At 44.7% G+C, this 13,859-nt stretch overlaps 1 protein-coding gene across 3 annotated transcripts in view; it reads right to left on the bottom strand.

The window, feature by feature from the left end:
- LOC135057046 (oocyte zinc finger protein XlCOF6-like) overlaps positions 1-13,859 on the bottom strand; it is a 39,729-nt gene that overhangs the window by 11,611 nt on the left and 14,259 nt on the right. For all 3 annotated transcript variants that reach the window (XM_063962916.1, XM_063962917.1, XM_063962918.1), the window contains 2 exons: positions 7,145-7,223; positions 6,763-6,860 (listed from right to left, as the gene is read on the bottom strand). In XM_063962916.1, coding sequence (XP_063818986.1) covers positions 6,763-6,860; positions 7,145-7,178 — 132 coding nt within the window. In that variant the 5' untranslated portion in view covers positions 7,179-7,223. The remainder of the gene's footprint in view (positions 1-6,762; positions 6,861-7,144; positions 7,224-13,859) is intronic.

Below are 13,859 nucleotides of genomic sequence, written 5' to 3'. Positions count from 1 at the left end.
AAAAAAATGTTTCTATTTAATAATTCAAAAAAAAAAAAGGGTAAAAAATCCAGGTATAAAATCTTCATCACATAGAACAAGATTTTCACATTCAAGCAAGGTATGAGGGTGGCTTCCTACCAGATTTGGGGTTTTGTAAGTGCACCAAAAATTTGTCGCTGTGTTGATGTTTCCAACGTCCCCGGGAACGGTCAGCTCCAAGCAATGGGCACCTCGTCCTCTCCTCGTCCAGGTAATCAGCCACCAGAATGTCATAAATCAGCCAACGCGTTTCGATCCGTGGATCTTTTTCAAGGCTTATCCTTCCAGATGGAAGGATAAGCCTTGAAAAAGATCCACGGATCGAAACGCGTTGGCTGATTTATGACATTCTGGTGGCTGATTACCTGGACGAGGAGAGGACGAGGTGCCCATTGCTTGGAGCTGACCGTTCCCGGGGACGTTGGAAACATCAACACAGCGACAAATTTTTGGTGCACTTACAAAACCCCAAATCTGGTAGGAAGCCACCCTCATACCTTGCTTGAATGTGAAAATCTTGTTCTATGTGATGAAGATTTTATACCTGGATTTTTTACCCTTTTTTTTTTTGAATTATTAAATAGAAACATTTTTTTACGATTGTTTCCTGTTCTTATAATCCACAATTCCTGGCAAGGGATTGTGTTTTGATTGTTAAAAGGTTAATACACTAGAGTGTTTTATAACCTCTCTTTTACATGTATAACCCTGGAATGAACATACACCCCGTTTGACATCACAAGGGGGTAGGAAGAAGGAGTAATAATATTAAGAGGAAAATACCTGACTTAAGATAAGTAGAGATACACCTTCTTTTTCCTTATTTCATTATAAAATTGAGGAGAGCGCAGGATAGGAGACACTTAGAAATTTCAACAGTTCTAGGTATTCTTCATTTGGGATGAGGGTAACATCCCACCTCTAAGTGTCCACTGACCTGCAGCTTGATAGCGCAATTTCTTTTCTGGTGTAAAAAATTTTTTACATGGGGACAGCTACTGGGTGTCTCACACTCACTGGATGTCTTAATCACTACTATGTAACCCTATGTATTGAAAAATACACCATCACTGCATACACTCCCATTTCCCCTCACCTCCTCAGTTATGTCTCTGTATTATTACTATAGATATAATTGATGTCACAGTGACACTCCAGATCCCCTCACCTGCCCAGTCATGTCCCTGTATTATTACTACAGATATGTGACTTCACAGTGACACCATTAGAATGCAGAAAGGGCAGGGCGCAGAGGTACAGGGGTAGTATGCCACACGCGCGCTCGAAAAATGGGCACGGCCCTGCCAGTGTCACTGTTGACGGTGATTTGGCACCCTCTGCTTCACCAATGGTGGGGTGGGGGTGCCAATCCGTACGCATCACCAATGGGGAGTGTGCCAACCTGTCCATGTCACTAATAGGGGAGGGCTGGGCTTCCCCAAAGCTCTCCCCTTAATATGAACAAATTTCGTGCGTGGCATTTATTCACACAGCGGCGGCTGCATGGCACTGGGTGGCTGTTTTAGAACGGTGCCGCTAAAGGGGCAGGATACGTTTTGCCCTTTAAAAATCGGTCCAGTTTTAACACAACACTCTATTCCCAACTCAGACATATCCCTGTATTGTTACTTTAGCTAACGTGACATCACAGTAACCCTCCCAGATCCCTTCATCTCTCCAGTCATGTCCCAGTATTATTAATGTAGATAAAAGTGACATTATTGTGACACTCCCAGATCCCTACACTTCCCCAGTCATGTCCCTGTATAATTACTATAGTTAGAAGTTAAGTCACAGTGACACAGTCAGATTCCCTCATCTACCCAGTCATGTCCCTGTATTATTACTAAAGATATTAGTGAAGTCGCTGTGACACTTTCAGATAACCTCACTTCCCCAGTTATGTCCCTGTATTATTTATATAGACATAACTGGTGTCACTGCCAGATCCCCTCACCTCCCCAGTTATGTCCCTGTATTATTTCAATAGATAATAGTGACATCACTGTGAAACTCCCAGATCACCTCCCCAGTCATCATTGATGATGTCTAGGGTGAGATTCAGCATCCTCGCAGTCATGTGACTCCTGTCCATCAGTGAATCCGTGACGCATGTCATGCTTACATAACATCTAGTGGTAAGCTCAGCTCAGTGGCAAGTATAATCTACTATATAAAAGCGAAAATCCGTCCTTCTGTCTTTCTAACAAATCCACAGTTTACAAGCGAAGATCGTGAAATTGTACATTTGAGCATATTAAAACATTTAGAAATCCCTAGCACCCCTAGGAGGGGGGGGGGGGGGGCAGCAGCACAGAGTTTATCAGGAGACAGCATAACTCCGGAATTGCTGGAGCAATGTACATAATTGGTACACATATGCCTTACAATCTGGAAGCAAGCACTGTTGGGGGGGGGGCGGGGGGGAAAGACACCCCTAGCACCCTTAGGGGTGAGGCAGCAGCACTGAGTATTTCAGCAGACAGCATAACTATGGAATGCCTGCAGCAATTTACAACAAACTTGGTACACATATGACTTTCACTCTGGAAACAAACACTGTGGGGGTCAGACACCAATAGCACCCCTAGGGGTGGGACAGCAGCACAGAGTATGTCAGCAGACGGCATAACTGTGAAATGCCTGGAGCAATTTACACCAAACTTGCTACACATATGACTTACACTCTGGGAACAAACACTGTGGGGGTAACACACCCCTAGCACCCCTAGGGGTGGGCCAGGAGCACAAACTATATCAGGACATGCATGATAGGTCAGGGATGACAGGGTTGCATGTGACATGATGTGAGGAGGGGAATGCAGGTAGCACAAACCCACACACTGAGAGTTATACAGTGAAAGTAGCACGGTCCCCAAGCAGCATAGAGTATTTCAGGAGATACATAATGTGCTGCGCTATATAAGAAACTGTAAAAAAAAATCAATAAAAAAAAAAAAAAATCAATAATTTCACAGGGGCATTGACATGATGTGATGTGAGGAGGGGAATGGAGGCAGCAGGAAGCCACAGACTGAGAGTTGTATAGTGTAGGAAGAGCAGGGTCCCCTGGGGGACCAAAAAAGGGTCCGGACACTTACCAAAGTGCGTCAGGGAAGCAAGATATACCTATATACTAGATCTCCAACCAACGTAAATTAACAAACAACTATCATTCCAGTTTACCATCCTCATCCCATAGCGAAGCATGGGTATTCAGCTATCTACAATGTTATTTCTACTGTGTGTTTAATATTTACATTTATTTTTGTAAACAGACATTCTTAAAATCCCGGCCAATGCCTGGTACTCCAGCTAGTAGAAAATAAAATCCTCCTCTATTTCTCATGTCATAGAGCCCTGGTCACACATAAGATGCCCCAGTGACTGACACAGAATGAGTATTGCTAAAAAGGTTATATCACAAAACCCATGGTCCCCTGACACACAGTTCCTTTACTCTGCTCCAATTAGGATTTATTACAAATGCCTAAATCGGGAGATTGGGATATTTGGCTCTCCGTTTTAATATATTCAAGAAATGAGAAAATGTTTTGATCCCCAGTTATTATTATTATTATTATTATTATAGAAGCCTTTAGTGTTAATTATAATAATAATTCTAATAAACACTAAAGGCTGCTATCTCTGTTTTTTATTATTATTATTATTATTATTATTATTATTATTATTATTATTATTATTATAGAAGCCTTTAGTGTTAATTATAATAATAATTCTAATAAACACTAAAGGCTGCTATCTCTGTTTTTTATTATTATTATTATTATTATTATTAAATAATAATAATAATAATAATAATAATAATAATAATAATAATAAAAAACAGAGATAGCAGCCTTTAGTGTTTATTAGAATTATTATTATAATTAACACTAAAGGCTTCAATAATAATAATAATAATAATAATAATAATAATAATAATAATAATAATAAAGACACCAAAGGCTGCTCCCTCTGTAATAACAATAGGACACCACAAACTGCTCCCCCTGCATTATAATAACTCGACACCACAGGCTGCTCCCACTGTATAATAATAGGAATAAACAGACCTCTGCTCCTGTATTACATTAACAGGACAACACAGGCCACTTCACCTGTATAATAATAATAATAATAATATTAATAATAATAATAATAATAATAATAATAATAGGATACCACAGGCCAATCCCCTAGTTTAAAAAGACACCAGTCTGATCCTCCTGTATTATAAAAAATAAGAGTAGGACACCAAAGGCCACTCCCCCAGCATAACAACAGGACATCACAGGCTGCACCCACTGTATAATAACAACAACAACCACGATAATAATAAATAGCAGATTATGGGCAGTTTCCCATGTGTACTAATAATAAAAGGACACCACAGGCCGCTCCCCCTGTATAATAACAGCAAAAGGCCACCACAGGCCACTCCCCCTATATAATAAGAATATTAACAACAGGACTCCACAGGCCGCTCCCTCTGTATTAAAATAATAATAACAACAACAACAACAACAACAACACAACACAGGCTGCTCTTTCTGTATTATAATAATAATAATAATAAAAAAAACAACAGGACACCACAGGCCACTCCCCCTGTACAATAATAAGAATAGGACACCACAGGCTATTCCCCCTGCATCATAATAATAATAACAACAACAACAACAACAACATACTACCGGCTGCCCCCCCCCTGTATAATAATATTATCAGGACACTACAGGCTGCTCCCCTTGAATAATAATAATATTATTATTATTATCAACAACAAGACACCATAGGCCGCTCCCCCCCCTGAATAACAATAATAATAATAATTATTATTATTATTATTATTATTATTAAAAAAGGACATTGCAGGCCACTCACCCTGTATTATAATTACAGGACACCACGGGCTGCTCCCTCTGTGTAAAAATAATAGGACACCACAGGGCGCTCCCCCTGTGTAATAATAACAGGACACCACAGGCTGCTCGACCTGTATTATAATAATAAAAGGGCAACACAGGCTGCTCCCCTTGTGTAGTAATAATAATAATAATAATAATAATAATAATAGGACACCACAGGCTGTTCAACATGTATTCAAATAATAACAGGACACCACAGGCTGTACCCCCTGTATTATAATAATATCAGGACACTACAGGCTGCTCCCCTGCATAATAATAATAATAATAATAATAATAATAATAATAATACAGGACACCACAGGCTGCTTCCCATGTGTAACAATAAGAGTAACATGACAACGCGGGATGCTCCCCCTGTATTATACTAAAAGGTCACCACAGGTCGCTCACCCTGTGTAATAATAGCAAAGCACAGGCCGCTTCCCCTGTGTAATAATAACAGGACACCAAAGGTCGCTCTCCCTGTATAATAACAGACCACCAAAGGCCGCTCTCCCTGTATAATAATAATAATAGGACACCACAGGCTGCACCCCCTGTATAATAACAGGACACTACACGCTGCTCTCCCTGTATTATTATTATTATTATAATAATAATAATAATAATAATAATAATAATAATAATAATGATGATAACTGGACACTACAGGCTGCACCCTCTGTATTATAATAATATTAGAACACTACAGGCTGCCCCTCCTGTATTATACTAATAATAATAATAATAATAATAGCAGAACACCACAGGCCGCTCCCCCTGTATAATAATGATAACAGGACACCACAGGCTGCTCCACCTGTACAATAATATTAGGAGGACACCACAGGCCACTTCCTTCTGTATAGTAGGGTGCCATTACCTGTCCTGATCTCGACGGATACTCGCAAGTCGCAACAAAACTCTCTTCCCGTCGTAAGTAGTCTGGATTCTGGAACGGTTAGTAGGGTTCGAAGTTCTAGCAAGGGTTGTTTCCTAGTCTCTGGCTCCTCCCCACTCCCATGTTATACTTGCCACAGCGCTTCCTGTTGTAATCTTTATTATCATACATGTCCTTAGTGCAGGAGTCCGGCGGCCATTATTTTGTATACCAAAGCAATACGTTCCCTGGCCTTGCAGGTGAGGGTAGATGTTAGATCCAAGGGGCGTAAGGGACCTTTTCCGTCAGGGGGAGGAGCCACGACAAGGGGGAGGAGCTAGGCCAGCGGGATAGTTGCTTTACTGTCCACGCCACCACCAACTATTCGCTCGCCGAAGCGTGGTACTTTTCGGGCACCCTGTTCGGCCATAGCTCCTCCCCCTGATGACGTAGCTCCTTCCCTTGATTTTGTTGTCAGCACATTCAACTATGTAAAGAACAAAGTATTTAATAAGAATATTTCATTAATTCAGATCTAGGATGTGTTCTTTTAGTGTTCCCTTTATTTTTTTGAGCACTATATATATATATATATATATATATATATATATATATAAATATAAAAATTCTCACATATAACAATTTGTGAAAAATGTAAAATGTACAATAAAGCTGTAATCCACATCTGCTTTCTTATACAGGGCTAGATGTTTTCATGTTGTTATCAGGGTCCAACTGTGGTACAAGGGGCTAGAGACCTCTAGGACACTGCTTCCCTGTGTGTCTAATTATCACCTGGATATCCTGCACCAGCGCCACCAATACCACTAAGTACCCCTGAACGTCACAGCAAGTATCCCGGGGGTACTAGTACTCCAGGATGAGAATGACTAATGAAAAGTCACTTTAGTACGTTGGTATATTGGTGAGACCCTAAATCCCACCTACCTGATCCTCCTGTAGGAGCCTGTGATTCTCCTCTGTACAATCCTGTGTATTTAGAGGACGTGGACATCTCTCTGGGGAATCTCTGTTACCAGGTCCATCTGTAGAAGATACACAGTGACTATGGGGAGATGTATGAAGCAGTGATAAAAGTGGAGACGTGGACCAGCTTTAAGCATTTATGAAGTATATTCTTTATAATGATAGATAGATGCTTATTTATTGCTATGGGGAACTTCTCCACTGGCTCACTTATCCACTCATTTCACTGCTTTATACAACTCCCCCTGAGTCCATATACTGTATGTGATTATCAGATGATGTGTGTATACAGAGGGCCCCATACCTGTTATCCCCTGTACAATAAATGAAAGTCTCCTCTTACCCAGTGATGCGAGAGGCCTGTTATTCTCCATCATCACATTCTTGTACAGACCCTTGTGTTCCTCTGCATACTCCCACTCCTGCATGGAGAGAGAGACAGTGACATCCTGACACCTTATAGGAACCTGACACACACAATGACACAGTCATCACCCAGACACCTCCCCTGGTGTTACTGTATAATGTCCCATTCCCAGCAGTCACCTCTCCAGTCATCACCCAGACACCTCCCCTGGTGTTACTGTATAATGTCCCATTCCCAGCAGTCACCTCTCCAGTCATCACCCAGACACATCCCCTGGTGTTACTGTATAATGTCCCATTCCCAGCAGTCACCTCTCCAGTCATCACCCAGACACCTCCCCTGGTGTTACATCACCCAGACACCTCCCCTGGTGTTACTGTATAATGTCCCATTCCCAGCAGTCACCTCTCCAGTCATCACCCAGACACCTCCCCTGGTGTTACTGTATAATGCCCCATTCCCAGCAGTCACTTCTCCAGTCAGCAGCTGAATGATCTTGTTTGTATGTTCCAGGATCTTCTGCTCATCGTCTCTCTCATGTATCAGTGAGTGAGGTGGAGGATCCGTGATGGGGCTCTGGGCCCTGCTCAGTCCTCTAGACACATGGGGACAGCTACTGGGTGTCTCACACTCACTGGATGTCTTATTCACTACTATGTAACCCTATGTATTGAAAAATACACCATCACTGCATACACCCCATTTCCCCTCACCTCCTCAGTTATGTCTCTGTATTATTACTATAGATATAATTGATGTCACAGTGACACTCCCAGATCCCCTCACCTGCCCAGTCATGTCCCTGTATTAGTACTACAGATATGTGACTTCACAGTGACACCATTAGAATGCAGAAAGGGCAGGGCGCAGAGGTACAGGGGTACAGGGGTAGTATGCCACACGCGCGCTCGAAAAATGGGCACGGCCCTGCCAGTGTCACTGTTGATGGTGATTTGGCACCCTCTGCTTCACCAATGGTGGGGTGGGGGTGCCAATCCGTACGCATCACCAATGGGGAGTGTGCCAACCTGTCCATGTCACTAATAGGGGAAGGCTGGGCTTCCCCAAAGCTCTCCCCTTAATATGAACAAATTTCGTGCGTGGCATTTATTCACACAGCGGCGGCTGCATGGCACTGGGTGGCTGTTTTAGAACGGTGCCGCTAAAGGGGCAGGATACGTTTTGCCCTTTGCCCTTTAAAAATCGGTCCAGTTTTAACACAACACTCTATTCCCAACTCAGACATATCCCTGTATTGTTACTTTAGATATACGTGACATCACAGTAACCCTCCCAGATCCCTTCATCTCTCCAGTCATGTCCCAGTATTATTAATGTAGATAAAAGTGACATTATTGTGACACTCCCAGATCCCTACACTTCCCCAGTCATGTCCCTGTATAATTACTATAGTTAGAAGTTAAGTCACAGTGACACAGTCAGATTCCCTCATCTACCCAGTCATGTCCCTGTATAATTACTAAAGATATTAGTGAAGTTACTGTGACACTTTCATATAACCTCACTTCCCCAGTTATGTCCCTGTATTATTTATATAGACATAACTGGTGTCACTGCCAGATCCCCTCACCTCCCCAGTTATGTCCCTGTATTATTTCAATAGATAATAGTGACATCACTGTGAAACTCCCAGATCACCTCCCCAGTCATCATTGATGATGTCTAGGGTGAGATTCAGCATCCTCGCAGTCATGTGACTCCTGTCCATCAGTGAATCCGTGACGCATGTCATGCTTACATAACATCTAGTGGTAAGCTCAGCTCAGTGGCAAGTATAATCTACTATATAAAAGCGAAAATCCATCCTTCTGTCTTTCTACACAAATCCACAGTTTACAAGCGAAGATCGTGAAATTGTACATTCGAGCATATTAAACCATTTAGAAATCCCTAGCACCCCTAGGAGGTGGGGGGGGGGGGGACAGCAGCACAGAGTTTATCAGGAGACAGCATAACTCCGGAATTGCTGGAGCAATGTACATAATTGGTACACATATGCCTTACAATCTGGAAGCAAGCACTGTTGGGGGGGGGGGGGGGGGGAGACACCCCTAGCACCCTTAGGGGTGAGGCAGCAGCACTGAGTATTTCAGCAGACAGCATAACTATGGAATGCCTGCAGCAATTTACAACAAACTTGGTACACATATGACTTTCACTCTGGAAACAAACACTGTGGGGGTCAGACACCAATAGCACCCCTTGGGGTGGGACAGCAGCACAGAGTATGTTAGCAGATGGCATAACTGTGAAATGCCTGGAGCAATTTACACCAAACTTGCTACACATATGACTTACACTCTGGGAACAAACACTGTGGGGGTAACACACCCCTAGCACCCCTAGGGGTGGGCCAGGAGCACAGACTATATCAGGACATGCATGATAGGTCAGGGATGACAGGGTTGCATGTGACAGGGCCAGTGACATGATGTGAGGAGGGGAATGCAGGTAGCACAAACCCACACACAGAGTTATACAGTGAAAGTAGCACAGTCCCCCAGCAGCATAGAGTATTTCAGGAGATACATAATGTGCTGCGCTATATAAGAAACTGTAAAAATAAGATTTTACTCACCGGTAAATCTATATCTCGTAGTCCGTAGTGGATGCTGGGAACTCCGTAAGGACCATGGGGAATAGCGGCTCCGCAGGAGACTGGGCACAACTAAAAGAAAGCTTTTAGACTACCTGGTGTGCACTGGCTCCTCCCACTATGACCCTCCTCCAAGCCTCAGTTAGGATACTGTGCCCGGAAGAGCTGACACAATAAGGAAGGATTTTAAGTCCCGGGTAAGACTCATACCAGCCACACCAATCACACCGTATAACTCGTGATACTATACCCAGTTAACAGTATGAACTATAACCTGAGCCTCTCAATAGATGGCTCACAACAAAAACCCTTTAGTTAGGCAATAACTATATACAAGTATTGCAGACAATTCGCACTTGGGATGGGCGCCCAGCATCCACTACGGACTACGAGAAATAGATTTACCGGTGAGTAAAATCTTATTTTCTCTGACGTCCTAGTGGATGCTGGGAACTCCGTAAGTACCATGGGGATTATACCAAAGCTCCCAAACGGGCGGGAGAGTGCGGATGACTCTGCAGCACCGAATGAGAGAACTCAAGGTCCTCCTCAGCCAGGGTATCAAATTTGTAGAATTTAGCAAACGTGTTTGCCCCTGACCAAGTAGCAGCTCGGCAAAGTTGTAAAGCCGAGACCCCTCGGGCAGCCGCCCAAGATGAGCCCACTTTCCTCGTGGAATGGGCTTTTACTGATTTAGGATGCGGCAGTCCAGCCGCAGAATGCGCCAGCTGAATTGTGCTACAAATCCAGCGAGCAATAGTCTGCTTAGAAGCAGGAGCACCCAGTTTGTTGGGTGCATACAGGATAAAAAGCGAGTCAGTTTTCCTGACTCCAGCAGTCCTGGAAACAAATTTTCAAGGCCCTGACTACGTCCAGTAACTTGGAATCCTCCAAGTCCCTAGTAGCCGCAGGCACTACAATAGGTTGGTTCAAGTGAAAAGCTGATACCACCTTAGGGAGAAACTGGGGACGAGTCCTCAATTCTGCCCTATCCATATGGAAAATCAGATAAGGGCTTTTACATGACAAAACCGCCAATTCTGACACACGCCTGGCCGAAGCCAGAGCCAACAACATGACCTCTTTCCACGTGAGGTATTTTAGCTCTACGGATTTAAGTGGCTCAAACCAATGCGACTTCAGGGAATCCAACACCACGTTGAGATCCCACGGTGCCACTGGAGGCACAAATGGGGGCTGAATATGCAGCACTCCTTTAACAAAAGTCTGAACTTCAGGCAGTGAAGCCAGTTCTTTTTGGAAGAAAATGTACAGAGCCGAAATCTGGACCTTAATGGAACCCAATTTTAGGCCCATAGTCACTCCTGACTGTAGGAAGTGCAGAAAACGACCCAGCTGAAATTCCTCTGTTGGGGCCTTCCTGGCCTCACACCACGCAACATATTTTCGCCAAATACGGTGATAATGGTTTGCGGTTACTTCTTTCCTGGCTTTTATCAGCGTAGGAATGACTTCCTCCGGAATGCCCTTTTCCTTTAGGATCCGGTATTCAACCGCCATGCCGTCAAACGTAGCCGCGGTAAGTCTTGGAACAGACAGGGCCCCTGCTGTAGCAGATCCTGTCTGAGCGATAGAGGCCATCGGTCCTCTGATATTAATTCTTGAAGTTCTGGGTACCAAGCTCTTCTTGGCCAATCCGGAACCACGAGTATCGTTCTTACTCCTCGTCCTCTTATTATTCTCAGTACCTTTGGTATGAGAGGCAGAGGAGGGAACACATAAATCGACTGGTACACCCACGGTGTCACTAGAGCGTCCACAGCTATCGCCTGAGGGTCCCTTGACCTGGCGCAATATCTCTCTAGTCTTTTGTTTAGGCGGGACGCCATCATGTCCACCTGTGGCCTTTCCCAACGGTTTACCATCAGTTGGAAGACTTCTGGATGAAGTCCCCACTCTCCCGGGTGTAGGTCGTGTCTGCTGAGGAAGTCTGCTTCCCAGTTGTCCACTCCCGGAATGAACACTGCTGACAGTGCTAAGACGTGATTTTCCGCCCATCGGAGAATCTTTGTGGCTTCTGCCATCACCATCCTGCTTCATGTGCCGCCCTGTCGGTTTACATGGGCGACTGCCGTGATGTTGTCCGATTGGATCAGTACCGGCTGGTTTTGAAGCAGGGGCCTTGCCTGACTTAGGGCCTGTAAAGGCCCTCAGTTCCAGAATATTTATGTGTAGGGACGACTCCTGACTTGACCAAAGTCCTCGGAATTTTTTTTCCCTGTGTGACTGCCCCCCAGCCTTGAAGGCTGGCATCCGTGGTCACCAGGACCCAGTCCTGTACCCCGAATCTGCGGCCCTCTTGAAGATGAGCACTCTGCAGCCACCACAGTAGAGATACCCTGGTCCTTGGAGACAGGGTTATCAGCCGATGCATCTGAAGATGCGATCCCGACCACTTGTCCAAGAGGTCCCACTGAAAAGTTCTTGCATGGAACCTGCCGAATGGAATTGCTTCGTAGTAAGCTACCATTTTTCCCAGGACTCGTGTGCAGTGATGCACCGATACCTGTTTTGGTTTCAGGAGGTCTCTGACTAGAGATGACAGCTCCTTGGCCTTCTCCTGCGGGAGAAAGACTTTTTTCTGTTCTGTGTCCAGAACCATCCCCAGGAACAGTAGGCGTGTGGTAGGAACCAGCTGTGACTTTGGAATGTTTAGAATCCATCCGTGCTGTTGTAGCACTTCCCGAGATAGTGCTACCCCGACCAACAACTGCTCCCTGGACCTCGACTTTATAAGGAGATCGTCCAAGTACGGGATAATTAAAACTCCCTATTTTCAAAGGAGTATCATCATTTCTGCCATTACCTTGGTAAACACCCTCGGTGCCGTGGACAGTCCAAACGGCAGCGTCTGGAATTGGTAATGGCAATCCTGTACCACAAATCTGAGGTACTCCTGGTGAGGATGGTAATGGGGACATGCAGGTAAGCATCCTTGATGTCCAGGGATACTATGTAATCCCCCTCGTCCAGGCTTGCAATAACCGCCCTGAGCGATTCCATCTTGAACTTGAATTTTTTTATGTATATGTTCAAGGATTTCAAATTTAAAATGGGTCTCACCGAACCGTCCGGTTTCGGTACCACAAACACTGTGGAATAGTAACCCCGTCCTTGTTGAAGTAGGGGCACCTTGACTATCACCTGCTGGGAATACAGCTTGTGAATTGCCTCTAGCACAGCCTCCCTGCTTGAGGGAGTTGTCGGCAAGGCAGATTTGAGGAAACGGCGGGGGGAGGGGGGGGGGGGGGGGGGGGAGACGTCTCGAATTCCAGCTTGTACCCCTGAAATACTACTTGAAGGAACCAGGGATCCACCTGTGAGCGAGCCCACTGATCGCTGAAATTTTTGAGGCGGCCCCCCACCGTACCTGGCTACACCTGTGGAGCCCCCGCGTCATGCGGTGGACTCAGAGGAAGCGGGGGAAGAATTTTGATTCTGGGAACTGGCTGACTGGTGCAGCTTTTTCCCTCTTCCCTTGTCTCTGTGCAGAAAGGAAGCGCCTTTGACCCGCTTGCTTTTCTGAAGCCGAAAGGACTGCACCTGATAATACAGTGCTTTCTTAGGCTGTGAGGAAACCTGAGGTAAAAAAATTTTCTTCCCAGCTGTTGCTGTGGATACGAGGTCCCAGAGACCATCCCCAAACAGTTCCTCACCCTTATAAGGCAGAATCTCTATGTGCCTTTTAAAGTCAGCATCACCTGTCCAGTGCCGGGTCTCTAATACCCTCCTGGCAGAATGGACATTGCATTAATTCTGGATGCCAGCCGGCAAAATATCCCTCTGTGCATCCCTCATATATAATATGCTCTTATGTTAGCAAAATAGTATCCCTGTCTGACAGGGTCACAGACCACGCTGCAGCAGCACTATCCATGCTGAGGCAATTGCAGGTCTCAGTATAGTACCTGAGTGTGTAAATACAGACTTCAGGATAGCCTCCTGCTTTTTATCAACAGGTACCTTCAAAGTGGCCGTATCCTAAGACGGCAGTGCCACCTTTTTTGACAAACGTGTGAGCGCCTTATCCACCCTAGGGGATATCTCCCAGCG

Source organism: Pseudophryne corroboree, chromosome 3 (genome assembly GCF_028390025.1).
Source record: "Pseudophryne corroboree isolate aPseCor3 chromosome 3, aPseCor3.hap2, whole genome shotgun sequence".
Lineage (NCBI taxonomy): Eukaryota > Metazoa > Chordata > Amphibia > Anura > Myobatrachidae > Pseudophryne > Pseudophryne corroboree.
This window is presented reverse-complemented; position numbering and strand designations above follow the sequence as displayed.